This window comes from Muntiacus reevesi, chromosome 1, assembly GCF_963930625.1.
Source record: "Muntiacus reevesi chromosome 1, mMunRee1.1, whole genome shotgun sequence".
NCBI classification, from domain to species: Eukaryota; Metazoa; Chordata; class Mammalia; order Artiodactyla; family Cervidae; genus Muntiacus; species Muntiacus reevesi.
Window position 1 is genome coordinate 56,109,956 of NC_089249.1, and position 12,085 is coordinate 56,122,040.

The 12,085-nt window shown below is 54.1% G+C and overlaps 1 protein-coding gene across 1 annotated transcript in view; it reads left to right on the top strand.

Moving 5' to 3' along the window:
* ACO2 (aconitase 2) overlaps positions 1-12,085 on the top strand; it is a 46,483-nt gene that overhangs the window by 28,528 nt on the left and 5,870 nt on the right. The window contains exons 3-9 of the mRNA XM_065944684.1: positions 400-658; positions 3,759-3,851; positions 6,961-7,119; positions 7,348-7,498; positions 8,811-8,915; positions 9,818-9,909; positions 10,878-10,983. Of these exons, the coding sequence (XP_065800756.1) occupies positions 400-658; positions 3,759-3,851; positions 6,961-7,119; positions 7,348-7,498; positions 8,811-8,915; positions 9,818-9,909; positions 10,878-10,983 (965 nt within the window). The remainder of the gene's footprint in view (positions 1-399; positions 659-3,758; positions 3,852-6,960; positions 7,120-7,347; positions 7,499-8,810; positions 8,916-9,817; positions 9,910-10,877; positions 10,984-12,085) is intronic.

The following is a 12,085-nucleotide window of genomic DNA, read 5'->3' on the forward strand; positions in this document are numbered from 1 at the left end:
AGGGTGAGACTTCCGCCTGAGAACCTGAGCTTTGACCATCACTCCGCTGAGTCTCTCTGTTACCTCTTGGTTGTTTTACTAAATGATGAGGATACAGTAACAATTAAACGGTGAGACATAGATGAAAAAAGTGCTCATCAGATAATAGGGATTTAATATGCTGGGAAAGTAAATGTCCTTCAGGGAGAAAAGAAACCCCTCCCCCTCTTGTGGTATTGTCATTCCTCAAGTGATTTTGGACCCGGTGCGTGCCAGGCGCTGTGCTGTGTGCCGGGGGTACCGATTTGTCTCCACCTCGGGCACAGAGTCCCCTCCCTGGCCGCCGTCAAGGTTGCCTTGTACTTGAGAGGGCCTGGCTGTGGGCAGACAGGATCACGCAGCCCTCCCTTCTCCCGCCAGGCTGAACCGGCCTCTGACCCTCTCAGAGAAGATCGTGTATGGACACCTGGATGACCCAGCCAACCAGGAGATCGAGCGGGGCAAGACATACCTGCGACTGCGGCCTGACCGAGTGGCCATGCAGGATGCCACGGCCCAGATGGCCATGCTGCAGTTCATCAGCAGTGGCCTGCCCAAGGTCGCCGTGCCGTCCACCATCCACTGTGACCATCTGATCGAGGCCCAGCTTGGCGGGGAGAAGGACCTGCGTCGGGCCAAGGTGAGCTGAAGGTGGTGGGGAGGCGGGCGGTGGGTGTGACTCGGGATGAGAGGCAACGCCTTTGAACGAGGGCATCGCCCCCCAGTTCTAAGGTTTAGTTCTCTGGTTTAGTCTTGGTGGTGGTGTTCTCTTCTGCCTCTAAAATACCACTTGCTCTTTGTGAAGATGTTAGAAAACACTGAGAAAACCTAAGGAAAACAGAATCACCCGTAGTCTTAGCCGTACTACAGGTACTCTCTTCAGGTCCTTCTTCTGTAATAAAACAGCATGAGGTAAATGGTGCAGGTGGCAGGTTCTGATCCATGTCTCCTGTTGCTCTGGAGAGGCATCACTCGTTCTGCCAGGCCCCTGGGGACCTCGGCAGGGAGGTGGGTGAACAGTGTCACTGCTGGTAAACTTGAGGCGTCCAAGTTGTGTGCAGTCCCACAACTGCACGGGGGTGAGGCTAGGGCCAGACCCTTCTCCCAGCTCTCACTTACTGATAACCCCTTGTGGGCTTTCTTCTTCTGTGATTTTGGCTTAACAAGGTGGAAGGGGCTGGCTGCCACACTGAACACCTTGGATCACCCTCTCTCTTCCTTAGGAAGCCGAATTCATGCACCTTCCTCCAGGCTCTGCTGTGGTACCTTTGTATGTACCCGTTCTTGGCAACATGCAGTCTCTCTGGGCCTCCACCCTCTCCATCCAGTCATGGAAGTGGGCCCTGCTCTTGGGGGCTGTTGGCAGGAGCTGAATGCTGGCAGGGCTGCAGCCCGGCCTCGCACAGAGCAGTGCACGCAATTGAAAGTGCTTCGGCTCCCAGGGTCGGCCCAGCTCAGCAAGCCTCTCAGACCCTTGGGAAAGGCGCAGGGCAGCTTTCCCACTCAGGCCCTTTCTGCTCACCCGCTCACTGTGTCCTGGCGGCGCTGGCCAACCCGTGGTTTCCATGTTAGCAGCAGCCGTGGTACCTGGTAACATGACGGGGTCCTCTTCAGCCTGAGAGATGCATGACTGCCCACAGCAGGGCCACCCCCCTTGTAAGTTGGCCCGCCCCTGACTTTATGGATTAAAATCTACCTTCTGGAGATGAGAGTCACAGAGTCGTGGGGTCTCAGAACCCAATTCCTGCTTTATTTCACCCATGTTTATTGAACATTGATTTTACGCCAGGCACTATGCTGAGATTCAGTATGAGTGTGGATCTTAGAGGCCAGTAGAGAGACAGCAGCTAAGCAAGTCACGCAGACTGGTAACTGCCAGTTTGTACATGTATGCTGAAGGAAGAGTGTGGGACTCTGGAAGATGCGTGTGGAGTCGGGGAGGATGTAACATGTAAGCCGAGACCAGAACAGATGAGGAAGCACATTCTAGACAGAGCACAGTTCCTAAAGGCCTTGAGGCTGGAAGAACCCTGACGCCTTTGTGGAGCTGGAAGGGGGCCTGTAGGCCTGGAGCCCTGAGCTGGGTAGGGCAGGAGCAGGCAGGGCCTTGAGGACTCTGGGCAGGAGAGTGGTCAGATTTCCATGTATTTGTAAAGGCTCGCTCTGGTTGGAGCTCAGAGAGGCAGAGTGATGTGTCCAGGGTCACACAGACCACCAGAGAGGTATCTAGGCTGAGTCAGGTGCAGACAGCGGCACGCTCCGTGCCCACCTTGCCGTCTCCCCCGCCTTCCCCTCGCCACCCGCATAGACGCAGGAACAAGTGTGGCCAGAGCCACCTGCCTCCTGCCCTCGGTACCAGTTATGTTAGTGACTGATCTGTAAATGAGGAAATCAACGGATTAATTATTAATCAGAAAGAGACTGCTGTGGGGACCCAGGCTCTTTGTCTGCCACTCATTCATTTGGGGGAACCACACGTGCCCTCAGAAGGATGTGTGGTTGGTCTGAGGTTTATTATTATTTCTTCTAATCTTTATGTATTTGGCTGCACCAGATTTTATATACAGTATGTGGGATCTAATTCCTGGACCAGGGGTTGAAGCCAGGCCCCCTGCATTGGGAGCGTGGAGTCCTAGCCACACTGGACCACTGGGAAAGTTCAGTGGTCTGAAGTTTAAATGAAGGGGACTGCATGCTTTGAGGGTGTTTCTTGGAGGGCCTAGTGGAGCCCACAGTGAGTCCCTCCTCTGCCTGTGGTACCATCCCTTTTGTCCTTGAGTTCTCACCTGTCCAGGGATATGCTTGGTCGTCCAGTTAAACTTTGGCCTCATGTCTATATTCTGGGGTAGCCTTCCCTTCCCCCTGGGGAAGTTGCCTTTGAATTACAGGCATATTGGTTACCATCCTGCTGTCTGTTTGGCTGAAACGTACAGTTGAGAACATGGTCCATCTGACAGTCTTTCATTTGGGGCCCATGAAACATATTACCAAGTGTTGAGCACCCACCTACCACATGTTAGACAGTCTCGGTGTTCTGAGATACAGTCTCTGTGAGGGCAGTAGCTTTGTTCTTATTACAGTGTAGCGACGGGTTCTGGCTGCACAGGCCTGGATTCAAACTCTGACTTGTCTGTTTAACCCTAGGGTCTTGAGCAAGACCTCTGAGTTTCTGTTTTTGCATCTGTAAAATGGGGTTTGTTTTGGCGTGGTACCATTTCCATAGTGGGCATTCAGTAAACGTTAGCCAGGATAACATACAAGGCATCCGAGGCTCCAAAGGAGAACAGCACCCAACATGAGGCATGGTGGAACCGGGTGGTCCACTCCATCCCACTGCTTCCCTTTGACAGTTCCCCTCCCCACACCATGTCCCAGTTAGTTCTGTGGGGTTTTGCTGCCCCCTCACTGCTGGCCTTGACCAAGGACTTGAGTGCCAGAAGGACCCTTCTACAAATAAGAAAGCTGAGACCCAGGGCGGGGAAGGGATTTGTTCTGGACCTAATCCCTGGCCATGTGTCACAGAACTGGGCTCCGTCTCTGTTCCCTGGTCTTTCTCCTGGGCCTGCCGGCCGAGACTTGTGGGCCGGCATCCAAGCCCTTTGGGAATTATTTGTAGAAGGTCTCCAGGAGAGGGCCTGTCTTTCCAGTGCCAGCATTTCAGTCATAGGGGAGAAGAGGTGGAGGGAGGGAGGCATGAGCAAACCGTTTCTAATGCCCCGGTTATTGACTTCTCTCAACAGGACATAAACCAGGAAGTGTATAATTTCCTGGCCACCGCAGGCGCCAAGTATGGCGTCGGCTTCTGGAGGCCTGGCTCCGGGATCATCCACCAGGTAAGCAGGGCCTGGCCGCCTTGGGGTGGGCGGAGGAGAGGGCTGCCCTCTGGGCCTGTGAGCAGGGGCCTCCGTGGGCAACTGGATGACGTCTTCATCAACCGTTACATTTCATTGTGTCAAGTTACACATTCTCACTCTCCATGTGAGAATTTAAAATAGCCCCTTCTGACCAGCACATTAAGGTTGGCATGTTTTGTGCTATACCTTCTTCTGAACGTTGGTACGTATTGCAGTGTTTTTTGTTTTGCCTTTCTCTACAAGCATCATACCTTGTTGGGTGGATTGCTAATACTTGATGAGACAGGTACTCTGCAGATAGTAACTTCTACACAGTGCTCGCCGTGACCCGGTGAGTCTGGTGGTTTTATTGTCTGCACCTTACAGATGAGGAAGCTAAGGAATGGAGATTTAATCTCCTTGCCCAGGGACATTCCCGCTGGCTGATTATGGAGTCAGGCTCCTGCGAACATCCGGGCAGCCTGACCCTGGGGCCTGTGCTCTGCCCGCTCTGCGGTCTCCTATCACACTGGACACTCATCCCCTCTCAGTACAGGGTGCCCCTCAGAGTCTTTGGCCACTTGCTGGAGTTCTGCAGCGGGGAGATACCACAGGTCATGTGGCCACATCAGCCAGGAGCTCTTCTAGGTGTCCCCAGGGGTGACTGTTTTCTTGATAGGCAGTTCTATCATGTGTGTGTGTGTGTGTGTGTGTGTGTGTGTGTGTTTCTGGGGAGATGGTGGATTAGCTTTCATCAGAGGTGTCTGCTCAGGACTGCTGCATAGCGTGTGGGGTGTGCGCTGGTGTGTTTTCATCTGCCTTCCATCCTCGGTGTGAAACCTGCCTCTGTGTACCTTCCCAAGGTGACCCTTCTCCCCACCTCCAGCCTAGGCCTCACTTCCAGATGCGCTGAGTCAGGCTGTAACCCGACCCTGCCTGGGCTCCCACACTGCCCCACTCTGAAACCAGAGCCCACAGATCACCGCTCTGCCCTTTCAAACCCTCTCCCTTGCCAGGAAGGGGCTCCCTGCAAATGGCAGGTCACACTGGTCTTCAGGGGCCAGAAGGCCTCTCTCAGCGGCAGGGCGAGGGAGTCAGGTGGACCCAACCTTGGCTTTTTGTCATCAAGGGGACCCCAATCCAAGTGTCCCCTGTTCCACCTGAGTACAGATGCCCAGGCCTTTTTGGGAGCTTTTGGGCCAGGGTTTTTAAAAAGAAAGTTCCTAGGGACCGTGTGATCTCTGTGCAACTTTCCTCCTCTTCCCCCCTCCCCCTCCACATTAGGCAGCTTCAATCCGCCATGTCCACAGCAAACCTTAGTCCCTTCCCCTCTGCCTCGAATGCCCTGGCTGATTCCTCCTCCACCGTGCTGCCTCCTGGTTCGCTCTGTGCAGCCCTGGCCTCCGGTGCCCAGCACGGGGCTCTCTGTGACCCTCTGTGGGACCCTTCGCATATGACCACGGAGCGCCGTGCGCCCTGTGGGGACCGGGCCTGTGGCTTGTTTACTCCTCTCAGCTCTGGGCCCGCGGCCAGGTCAGTACAGAATAGGTCCTCAGTGCGCGTGGCTCCTGCAGATAGATGCTGAATTTCCAGTTTTATGTTCTCAGTGTTAGTCCAGCCTAAAAATACACTTCTTCCCCACCACACCCCCACCTGCCTAACCGAATGCAGCTGACCGCTGAGGTCGCTGTCACAACCAGCTTCTTTGTGATGCTTTCTGCAGTCCTCGGGTCTGTGCTGACCACTCCTTTCTGGACGTGGACCATGCTCGCACTCTACACTGTGTGATCATAATGAATTCTGTGTGTCTGGTCTTCATGGAGCAGGCTTTTACAACCTTGAGGAGTTTTGGAAATTAACTAGTTTTAAATCTTTGTATTGACCAAGGATAGGAGGGCTGGAGAAGTGAAACAGGTAAATAGTGTTCTCTGCAACAGTGATTTTGTTAGGGATTCTCTCCATGTTGGCCTCTTCCAGCCAGCTGGCTCATTTCTGGGGAAGGAACCAGGTCTTCTAACTTCCCACATTCCCAAGAGGCGAGACCCCTTGGACCTTGCTCAGTCTGCTGAGCAAATGCCTCACTCGAGGCAGAGGCCCTGGGAGGATTTCTGTAATATTCCAGGGAACCTGCCCATCTCTCAGTTGATCTTGACAATTCATAAGAGCTTTTCACCGCTCTGATCTCGTTTAGCATCCCCGACATCCATATACATGTGTGTTGGGGCATAAATCCATATGACAGTGAACCACAGAACCTCAGGTGAAGGCTCTTGGCTGCAAAATAAGGAGAAGATTGCCTCCCCCAGGTATTATTACAGCTTGAGGGACATGCTTCCATCACGTCCTCACGGTGATCCAGTGAGGAGAGAACTATTGTCCACTGCTCTTTACAGATGGGAAGCAGAGGCTTGGAGAGAAGTGCACTGCTGGGGCTCACAGCTGGGTGGTAGGGCCAGAACTCAGACCCAAACATGGTTCCGTTTGGCCGCAGCTCTCCTTGAGCAACCCCGCTGCCTCAGCGTGTCCAGCACCTCCGGTGGTGGGCGGGGCTGCTCTGGGATTGCTGCCCCTGTGGCTGCATCAGGTATCTTGGGGGGAAATGCTCACTGCCAGCTCCTTCCTTCCCTGTGCTGGATCCAGGCCGTAGAAGATTGTCCGCTCTCTGGAGAAGCCAGATAAGCACACTCCACACATCTGCCACGTGAGGCAGTGTTATCGGAGGCACCTTTCAGCAGTCAGCATTGTCCCCGGGTCTGTCACAGGACACACTCTTGTATCCCAGGCCATCTGATTCTCTCCACCATCCCGGGGTCGGGTTGGTGCAGCCATTCTTAATCCTGTGCTAACAGATGAGAAAACTGAGGTCCAGGGAGGCACTTACTAGTTCAGGTCACACAGTCAGGAGCTGTCAGAGCTGTTACTGAGCCCAGTCTTCCAGCCTCCCAGGCCTCTGGCTCATCTCGGCCACACTGGAAAGGCCCTGTGCAGGCAGCGTGCCTCGGATTAGCTCAGTGGCCCAGTGTCGGCAACGGGCAGTCTTGCAGACCCCATTGGAGCCCTAAGCTCCTTTCTTTGCTAAGGGCTTTTAAGATCTTGGATTCTTTTTCAGATCATTCTGGAAAACTATGCATACCCTGGGGTTCTTCTGATTGGCACTGATTCCCACACCCCCAATGGGGGTGGCCTGGGGGGCATCTGCATTGGAGTCGGGGGTGCTGATGCTGTGGACGTCATGGCTGGGATCCCCTGGGAGCTGAAGTGCCCCAAGGTGAGAAGTGGGGAGGGGCTCGTATCGGGGTGACAACAGAGGGGTAGTTGGTGGGGTGAGTAGGAGATGTGGGACCCACAGGAGCTGAGAGCATACGTCAGGTTCAGCTCTCTCTGGGAAGGAGGCAGGGATAAATAAGCCTGAGTGGGAATTCCAGTAGGAGATACTGTTTGGAACGTGGCACATGACACATGGGCCTGTGCCTGCTTTCTGGCCCCACCTATTCAGGTGATTGGCGTGAAGCTGACAGGCTCCCTCTCCGGCTGGACCTCACCTAAAGATGTGATCCTGAAGGTGGCGGGTATCCTCACAGTGAAAGGTGGCACGGGCGCCATCGTGGAGTACCATGGGCCTGGAGTAGACTCCATTTCCTGCACCGGTGAGGACGGCAGCTGCGGGGCGTGCTCCCAGCCTTTGAGGCCCGATGGGCCTGTGGTTGAGCTGTAGAAGCGGCGGCTGGCCTGCCCATGAGACTCTGGCCAGTCAGTTTGGGAACTTGCGATGGACTCTTAGAGGTAGAGGGGAGGTGGTCTAGTCCAGGCCCTTCATTTAATGGGTTTTTGGGGCCCCTCAAGGACGGCAGGTCACTTGCCTGTGGCCACATGGAGTTAGGGGCTGAGCCAGCGTGGCCGTGGCCATGGGCTGCCTTGAGTGATCCAGAAGAATCCACAGAAGGTGGAGGTGGTGGGCGGGGACTCAGAGCAGAGCTTCAGTCACAGAGCAGCCCCATTCTCACACCCTCCCTGAGTCAGAGCCTCTCTCTCTTCCTTTGGGTTAGAGACCATCACCTGTTAGTCTCTTAAGACCAGGTGGGAGCCAGCCCCCTCCCTCCTCATCACTCCTGGTGATCTGGCCTCCATGCTTGGGCCCTCAGAAATCCAGGTAGAGTTGGAATGAGCCTTAGAGATGGTTCAGTCCAGCCTTCCCTGCCTGCCTCAGCTCCATAGCACCCCCACAGAGCTGCAGTTCAGCTGGCCCTTGTATCCCTCCAGTGATGCGCGGCTCACTCCTGTAAGTAGCCCTTACTGCTGGTGGACGTTCAGTTAGGAAGTTGGCAGCAAGCACAGACCCGTGTCCGAGCAACCCCGTGGGGCTGGAGTGCTGGTTGCAGTCAGCACTTCTATAACCTCTCCAGTTCTGTGGGCGGCTCTGTGGTCTAGGCCATAGATGTCATTCCCGTATTATAGCTGGAAAACCCCAGGCCCAGAAACATTTCCACCGTGGTATGGCTGAAAGCATGCAGGCCTGCCCATCAGGCAGGCAGACCAAGTCCTGAAGACCACACTGGCATTCGCTTTATGGCATGACCATGGACCTCTCTGAATCGGTTCCCTCACCTGCAAATGGACACAGCAACAGCTGGGCGGTCTGGCCAGGTCAGCTCTCATCACATGGTGGCCATCTAGTTTGCCGAGCGGGCCAGCCAGGCCTGGAGTTGGAACTCGGCTCCTAAGGCCAGAATCTTGTGTTCTCCCCGAGTCCAGCAGCCACCCTGACAGCCGGGACACTGGGCTCTAACCCCGTGGCCTCTCTTTCCCTGGCCATCCTTTTAACCCTGTACCACAAGGGCAGTGAGAGCGAGGGAAGGAGTGGTGCCAGCTCCCTGGTGCAAAGACGTGTGTGCACCTTTAGCAGATGTGGGGGCCTCGCCCAGCTGCTCAGCCAGCCCTGTGGGTTCTCTCTCTCTACAGGCATGGCGACCATCTGCAACATGGGTGCAGAAATTGGGGCCACCACTTCAGTGTTCCCTTATAACCACAGGATGAAGAAATACCTGAGCAAGACTGGCCGGGCAGGTGAGCTGGTAGGGGTTCCCAATCCCCCACGTCTCTGAACTGACTGAATTCAGGGCTTTGAGAAGCCCCTGGAAGTCTCTGAGAGGTTATGTGTGTGACTGCCCCTGAGTGGGCTTCTGTAGCTCTGTCAGCTTCTCAGAGGCTCTGGCCTCTCAGCATGAAACATTGAGGCTCAGGGGTTTAGTTCCCCTTGAAAGGACATCCTTGGGATTTAGTTGCCCCCAAAAGGGTGTCTGAATTTGGTTTTTCTTGGCCTGGTCCCTGGTGCCCTCTATGGGAAGCTCTGGAAATGACGTGGATTTGCTTCTGTTTGTAATTCCTACTCTAGCAGGGGAGGAGGAAAAACATTTGGTGCAAGAACCACTTTCTCAGCCTTCCCCAACAACTTCCCTGAGGTTTGAGCTTAGCTTCTTTGAAACCCAGAGTTGGAAATGGGGCCTGGGGAGAGCTTGTTGGGTCTTCTGAAGAGAGGCGATTGGTGGAGCCAGAGGCTGGGGGACCTGGGGAGAGCTTGTCACTTTGTTTCCAAGCTCTCTGTACATAGAATCCTACCTGGAAGACTCTTCCTTTGATTTAATTATCAAGTAACTTCTCCTCTAAAGTTCAGTGCTTCTCCTCTCCCTGACTCTGAACCCCAAGTCCGTGCCTCTCCTCAGTGTCCCCATGTTCCCGGGCTTCTCTCGTGTTGTGCTGTGACCACCGGCTCACTGATGGCGCCTCCGCGGGACTGGGCATCCCCGGGGGCAGGCACTGTGTCCTGTGCTGCTGTTTTTCTCCTTTGTTTGCCCAGTCAGTGCCCGGGGCCCGGAGTGTGTGGCCGGTGCTGGGTAACTGGTTCTGATGGAGTCTTGTGACCAAGTTCTGTCTTACATGCTTCAGTCTCCCTCCCTTGTTGATTTCAGACATTGCCAACCTTGCCGATGAATTCAAGGATCACTTGGTACCTGACTCTGGCTGCCATTATGACCAGCTGATTGAAATTAACCTCAGTGAGGTGAGGCCAGGAGTTGGTTCCAGGGGGTTTCTGAGGGTGGGGTGGTTCAGGCGCCATCTGGAGACGTCTGGTGGGCCTCGGCGGGGCTTGGGCAGGCCCCTGGCTGCATACCCAGCAAGGCTTTTAATCTTTTGGTTCTCCGGCTGGTCATTCAGAAACGTTCAGTTTGCCCCTAACTCAGCTCTCGGAGAAGCCAAGATTTTACCCTTGAGCTTGCTCTGTTGTGAGAATTTAGAGGGCAGGGTCCAAGATTCCAGGCCCGACCCCAGTACCCTGAGACCTATAGATCAGGGTAGCATTTGGAAGGTCAGAGGAAAGATGGGCTGGAGGAGCCAAAGCAGCAGAACAGAGCAGCTGAGGGTTTAGGCCCTGCCGCCAACCTGCACAAGTTCAAATCCTGACTCTGCCACTTAAGCCTGTGACCTTACTTAAGGCCAGCCACTATGCGCCTCACTTCATCATGTGTAAAACCCGAGGCAGTCATGGGAACTGAATGAGCTAATTCATGTAATAACTGTTGCTGATATTCATTGCGGGCTAACTGGGTGCCAGGCATTTCACTCAGTGCTTCATGTTGGTGATAAGTAGCATCACATATAAAATGTCTGGCCTCCAGATTCCAGAAGCACCACCTCACGGGAGATAACGGGCTGAGGGAACTGGCAGCCTTGATTCATCCCATGCCTCTACTGTCTCCAAGCTTGTGACCTTGGGCAAGGCAGGCAGCTCTGCCGTCTGCAGGCAGGAGATAATGACCTTGGGGATTGGAGGGCTCCAGGAGTGGGTGTGTGGACAGTGCCCGCTGCTCGGGCCCTTCCTGGGATAAGGTTTGAGCTGTAGAATGAGAGCTGGCCTCCCAGGCCCACCGTGACTGGGTGAGTAGGAGCCAGGCCACCTCTGAAGGAGAGAGCTGTCCACACACCAAGCTGAGTTCCTCCCCACCCCTGCCCCCGCTTCTTTCACTTCAGCTGAAGCCACACATCAATGGGCCCTTCACCCCCGACCTGGCTCACCCTGTGGCAGAAGTGGGCAGTGTGGCAGAGAAGGAGGGGTGGCCCTTGGACATCCGAGTGGGTGAGTACCCCCGCCTCCAGCCCCAGAGCCTGCAGGTCCGCCCAGGGCTGTGGACCATTGCCCGTGCTTACCGTGGGGCCTTTCCTGAATGGTTCAGGCACTTTCTAAAATAGTTTTTTTCCCTCCACTGCTTTTTAAAGAAATTATTTTTTCTTGGTATGAAAGAAATATGTATCCGTGTAGAGTCTATTGACAAAACAAGAATTTTAAAACAGCGCTAATCCCCACCTTCAGCCAGAACCAGCTCTTTGTATACGCCCATGCTGATGTGTGTGAATTTTCTGTTTTGCAAACATTTCCTCTTACCAGCTACCGTGCCTGGTTTTCCTTACATGCTTTACACACACACACTGGCATGTTGGTATCACTGTTGTCATGGTTCTGTGAAGCATGTGAACCCGGGTGGCCTGAGAGTGACTCTGCCTCTGCCACTTCATAGCTGGGTGACCGTGAGCTCATTACTTCACCCTCTGTGCCTCGGTTCCCCAGCTCTGAAATGGGGGTGGTACCGTTAAAATTGCCGGGAGGAGGGACGAGTTGAGGGGTGGTGAGAGCTTCCGACGGAGCCTAGCATGAAGTGCTGTGCAGTGTGTGCAGCCTTCTTAGTTGAAGTAAATAAAAAGAAATCTTTGGTAGCTTAATAATTAGAGCATAAATCACTGAACTGGTAAGACAGACTGTCTCTCTCTATAGACAGTGTGATATCATTCGGTTTTTATTGGCTTTTTGAATAACTATGATAGACTTCTTTAAAAGAATTCTTTTCTTCCTGATTATAAAACCAAGTAGAAAACCAAGTAGAAAGCCAGAGAATGCTACAAAATATAAAATAAAGTGGGCCTCATAGTCCTTCCCCAGCAGCGGTCCCTGTCAGTAGCTTAGTGGGGGCCCTCCAGCGTGCGTCCACATACAGACTGTTCACTCTAAGACTGTGGGTTACACGCTGCCAGTGTGTTCAGCATCCGCTCGCTGGCCACAGTTTCTCTTAAGTGTCTGGGCTGAGAGGACAGACAGTGAGGTAGGTTGCTTCCAACTTCTCTGTGTTGGGAGCAGAGTCGGTGAACCCTTGACCAGGGGTGGATCGTTTGCCGTCAGGTGGAGA